At 42.1% G+C, this 5,187-nt stretch overlaps 1 protein-coding gene across 1 annotated transcript; it reads right to left on the reverse strand.

Annotated features, from left to right (window-relative positions):
- Nucleotides 1-387: 387 nt before the first annotated feature.
- On the reverse strand, nt 388-4,948 carry LOC121938368 (probable E3 ubiquitin-protein ligase HERC1; the record flags this gene model as incomplete). Its single annotated transcript, XM_042481625.1, has 6 exons — nt 4,816-4,948; nt 4,632-4,742; nt 4,387-4,557; nt 3,316-3,555; nt 2,111-2,194; nt 388-947 (listed from the first exon to the last, which is right to left on the reverse strand). Coding segments are annotated over exons 1-6 (1,190 nt in total), but the record flags the coding sequence as incomplete, so codon positions are not given.
- Between the last annotated feature and the right edge of the window lie 239 nt (nt 4,949-5,187).

Genomic DNA, 5,187 nt, shown 5'->3' on the forward strand with positions numbered 1-5,187 from the left:
ATCGAGTTGTATACTTTGATCTTGTATTTTTCTTCCAGGTTGTTTTTCTGTAACTTTTCTTGCTGCCTGCCATATTCAGGACAGTTTCTATAAAGGTTAAATAAATTAATTAACAGTTTTCAAGAAATATTTTTAACAAACATAAAACTGAGTTTGTATGTACATCAGTGTGAATAAACTGTTGTTTGGGACTTTGAGATTACCTTTTTACTCATGTCTGTTATTTTGATGTAAAAAAAACACATCAAGGTCATCAATGATCGAGTCATGTCATACGATGAGTTAATAACGTAATCATCGTGACAAGCTGACGGCTAACGAGCTGTCAGTTTAGTTTACGCAAACACACAAAGAAAAAAGTCACCACACTAAACTTTCCCCCGTTACCTGATGGTGATCTCAGCCTCGTCCCACTGCACCTTGGCCGAGGTGCTGCCTTCCTTCACCACGCCCAGCAGAGTGGCGTGCCTCCCGGTCTGCTTGTGCACACACCTCCCGCCCACACGCAGGCCCGCGTCCGCCCCTCCGATCACCGCCAGCACCGGCCACACCTCCGTGCAGAGCGTCCTCAGGTGGTGCTCCGACAGCTCCCCGAGGCCGTGCTGCCGTCCGTGGCGTCCCCTCTCCTCCTCCGTCCTCGCGGGCGTCTCCTGGCTCTCTCGCTGGGCGTCGTGCTCCTCGCGGCTCTGCACCGAGCGGCTCTTCTTCAGCCTCTGACCCCCGCCGCTGCCGGAGGCGCCGGCCGACTCTCTGAAGCAGGGTTTGATCTTGTGGAGCCGCTCGATCATGGTCTTGTTGATGCGGTGGGTCCAGTGGTCGGTGCGATGGAGGATGCGGATCAGCTGCGTGGTGGCCTCGGCCAGGACGGTGGCCATGGGGCTGCAGACCGGATCACCAGGTAACAGGTCTCGAGGTGTTCCCCGCATCTGCATGTCACAGATCTTCACCTGGACAAAAATACGCAGAATATACAAATATAAGTACAACAAATAAACAATAAGCAATAAGAGACAACATTACCTTTTTGTTGACTGTTGAGTTGGCACCTTGTAATTTTGTGTTACTATTTTCCTTGTTTTTTTTTACTACACTTTGCACCTTGTTTTTTTATCGTTTAATATTGTTTATTTTTGTAATAATTTTTTACCATTGTATTGTTATTTTGCTGATTATCCTGTACCTCAAAGCTGCTGTAACGATGCAAATGTCCCCACTGTGGGACTGATAAATGATAACCTTTTCTTATCTCAAACATGGTCATTTACATTAATTGAAAAAGACTTACAAAAGATAGAAGATTTACTGAAAAACAGCAGTTTTTAAACTTAAGTCTGCATAAAAACCAACACAACGTCATTGAGATTTAGCTTCAGAGGAAGAAAAAAACACACCCTCACTTTATCTCACGCTCACATCTTCTGACATTTTTGACTCAAGAGTTAAATGTGTGTTGCAGCAAATAAAGATTTACTTGGAGAGCGACTGTGTCTGTTTGTTAGTATCATTTATTTACTGTATTTAGAGCAAAGAAGACAATGCAGATCAATCATCACTGAAAACACCACAGGGCGTCTACAGCTATGACACTTACATTTAATGCTGTTCAAGACCTTTTCACGTTAGATTTTTTCACTAAATTTAAGAATGATTTTTTGAAAAATCAAGTTCAGTACAACGATAAGTAGCAAAGTTTCCCGCACATTTATTTATTTGCGGTGGCCTGCAAAGATTAAAATATCTGCCGCCACAAACTGATTTTATCTTTATGGACCGATTATCATGAGCGCTGCTGGAATACGTATACTGTTCCGTTTTTCACTCTCGGAGCACAGAGTACTCTGGGCACAGACGGAGCAGCAGAAAGTCAGGCGCACTTCAAGTGGAACGTAACTGTTTACTCTGCCGGCTGAAAAACACCTGAAAACTCAAAAGAAAAAAAAGATCTCATGACGAGGTCTGTCTGTGCTGCGTTCACTGACCCGAAAAAGCATCCGAATTTAGAGAGGGAACACAGACTGCTATAAAAGGGACACACACACACACACACACACACACACACACACACACACACACACAGGACAAGTTTGCTGAATTGTGCTTCGTTTCTTACCTTCTCTCCGGGGTTACTGCTGTAAAACATCACACAGGGGTAGAGCTCTGTGGCGTCGACGTCCTCGAAGGCTAATTTTGGTTCCTGTGGAGTCACAAGTGAACTTTTAGTGATGAGCCAAAAATCCTGAGGAGGTTACACCGCTTCTCTTTTATGGATGATCTCTGTTGTGTGAATAAATGAAAATGCATGTGTCTGTTTACAGGGATTCAAATATTATTATTATCTAAATATTATTTGCTAGTGTGGGTGTTTATATTGCTTATATTGTATATCGTATTGCGTTGTAATGGGTTTTACACAAAACTGGGATAGCTGTTCATATCGTAGAGGTTTACATATCAAATCTGGTAGTTTATGTAGGATGTAAATGTATATCAAGTGGTAGGATTAAATACTTCTTCCTACTCCTTTTTAAGTTTCAGTGGCTTTAGTATTTGTAATCGAGATAGATATGCAATATGGTTTTAAGGTGCAAAAAATCTTTTTATCACTGTATTCACTGCAATATTTCTGTTTCAACCACAGCATTCCTCTATGCAATTACTCAAATGTGCATTATTCTTTTACTCTTGAATGTGGGCTATATTCGACATGTTACACGTTGTATATTTTTGTGTATATTTGTAATGGTATTTTTGCTTATGTGGTATTTTTGCTTATGTGTAAACACATTTACGTTCTTATGCCTTTTTAAATACTTTAATATTTAACCGCTGTGTCGATTGTTTGCTCTTACTGTATTTCTATTTCTATTTTATATTCTTATACACTGGTGTTGGTGCTTATTTCTACTTACTATAATTCTCTACGCTGCCATCAGAGCGACTGTAACGAACCGCAGTTTCCCTCCCGGGAATCAATTAAGTATTTCTGAATCTGATTCTGAAACTGGGGGCGTATTGACAGACATCTGCTGTCTGTAATACACCGTCTGTGCATAAATATTTCATAAAATACTGCTTCAAAAGACCCAAACTATCCCTTTACTGTCCTTGTGCAGAGTAATGATTCCTCTGTGGTCAGTGTGGGATTTTTCACATGGTGATTTCTGGCGTTGAGTTTGTACGAGGAACACGAGTATCACAATAACTAAAAATATAAAACAAATATTTACACAAACATGATAAATTGTTCCGTGTCACGTGAATATAACGGCAGTCTGAGTTTGCCGCGGTCTCAGACGTTGAGCGAACGTCTCTCACCTCTCCGTTCTTGCCGAAGGAGATGGTCCTGGCCTCCATGTCCAGGACGCAGGTGATGAAGTCTCCCTGAGTGAAGCTGCTGAGCGTCAGCGTTTGCTCCCCGTTGTGATACAGGTTCCCGCTGTACGCTCGGTACAGCCACATGTCAGACGTGGTCCGGTGGTTGAAGTCGTGCACGGGCCAGCGTGAGACGCCCACACACGTGCCTTCGTTGCCACGGTTCTCCTTCACGATGTAAAACTACAAAAGAAACGAAACGTGAATGAACCATAACAGACAGACGACATAAAAAGAAGATATTTAAAGCTCCGTCTCTACTGTGATCCTCCTGTAAGGCGATTAAAATGGTGTCAAAACGTACAAAGAACTGCAGACTCAGCAACGACAGCAGTGTTGTTATCATTTTTATGCCACATGTAAAGATAATAAATAACTGAATAATAATAATGTAATGATTAGGGGTGTAACGGCACACAGAGGTCACAGTTTACTTTGAGTCCAGTATACAAAAATATTTTATTAGCTGTTGACTAATTTGATAATCAGCTTCTGTAACTTTAAAGAAAAAAACATTCAACATTCTGTGATTCGAGCTTCTCAAATGTGATTTCCTGGTTTTATTCGTCCTCGGTGACTTAACATTTCGATATTTTTGGGTTGTGGACAAAACAAGACATTTAAGGACATCATGTTGAGCTTTGGGAAATGAATGATATACAGACCAAACAACTTGGAAATGTATCATTTTACCGCTAATTGTGGTAAATAAAAGAATAAAAAACTAGTTAAATAGCGTGGCATTTTAGTAGTTTTTTTATTTTTGCTGACAAAATAGATGTGTCGCCTCTCTGATGCAACTTTTATTTTGAAGTTTCTCTAATTAGATAATATTTGTTTCTAAATAAGTGTTTTCAGAATGTTTTATTGCCATTTAAATGTTTAAGCACATCTGATTATCTGACAGTATTGTGAATCACGATAGGATAATCACATTTTCATATCGTCCCGTGTCTGCAACAGATCTAACCAGAATGAAAACAAGCCCTGAGATACGATAATAAGACGCGGTACCTTCCACTGGTAGCATCCGGAGGAGATCCCAGTGGAGGCGAGGCCGTAGCCTTTCCCCCCGCTGCCGTGCGTCAGCCCCTGGCCGTTTTCCACCACGCAGCACTGAGCCTTCTCCGGGTCGAAGGACACCTCCTGGATGGGGAGGTTCTCGTCCTCCTCCTCCGACTCTCCCTGCGGATCAAACACACCGTCGGTCACCCAAACAAACACGCTCAGGTGGGAGAGGAGAGCGGCTGCTTTCTCACCTGCAGTTTGAGCTCCTGAACCTTTTCTTTGATCTGGATCGAGTGTTTGGCCTGAGCGACGGGAGCCTCCCACATGCAGTCCGAAAGCAGAGCGAACAGACGCTCCACCACCTGCAGGAGAACAAGCTGCGTCAGCGCACGGACCCTCACTGAGGACACGCACGGATCTAAGAGAGCGGCTAACCTGTGTCATCTGGTCATCCTCCATGTTGGCCTCGCACGCAGGCAGCACAGCCTCCAGAACATGCAGCGCGAGGAGCCGAGTCCGCAAGTTTCCCACCAGAGGGACGCCTAAAATCAGCAACCGCCGAGGGTTAATGTCTCAGTCATGTTTTTCTTTTCTTCTTCTTTTTTTGACATTTTGTTTATTTGGTTTTGCTATTTAACAACAATCACCTTCATTTTCCAGATTCTTTTTTTTTTTTTTTACACTGAAAGCAACAACAAAAAATGCAAACAAACAAATATGAAATGGGGTATTCAACATTTAAAACAATAAAAATAAATAAAACCAAATTAATGAATAGACATAAAAATACAGTTATCTTTTTTTTTT

The sequence above is a fragment of the Plectropomus leopardus genome, unplaced genomic scaffold (genome assembly GCF_008729295.1).
Source record: "Plectropomus leopardus isolate mb unplaced genomic scaffold, YSFRI_Pleo_2.0 unplaced_scaffold29274, whole genome shotgun sequence".
Lineage (NCBI taxonomy): Eukaryota > Metazoa > Chordata > Actinopteri > Perciformes > Serranidae > Plectropomus > Plectropomus leopardus.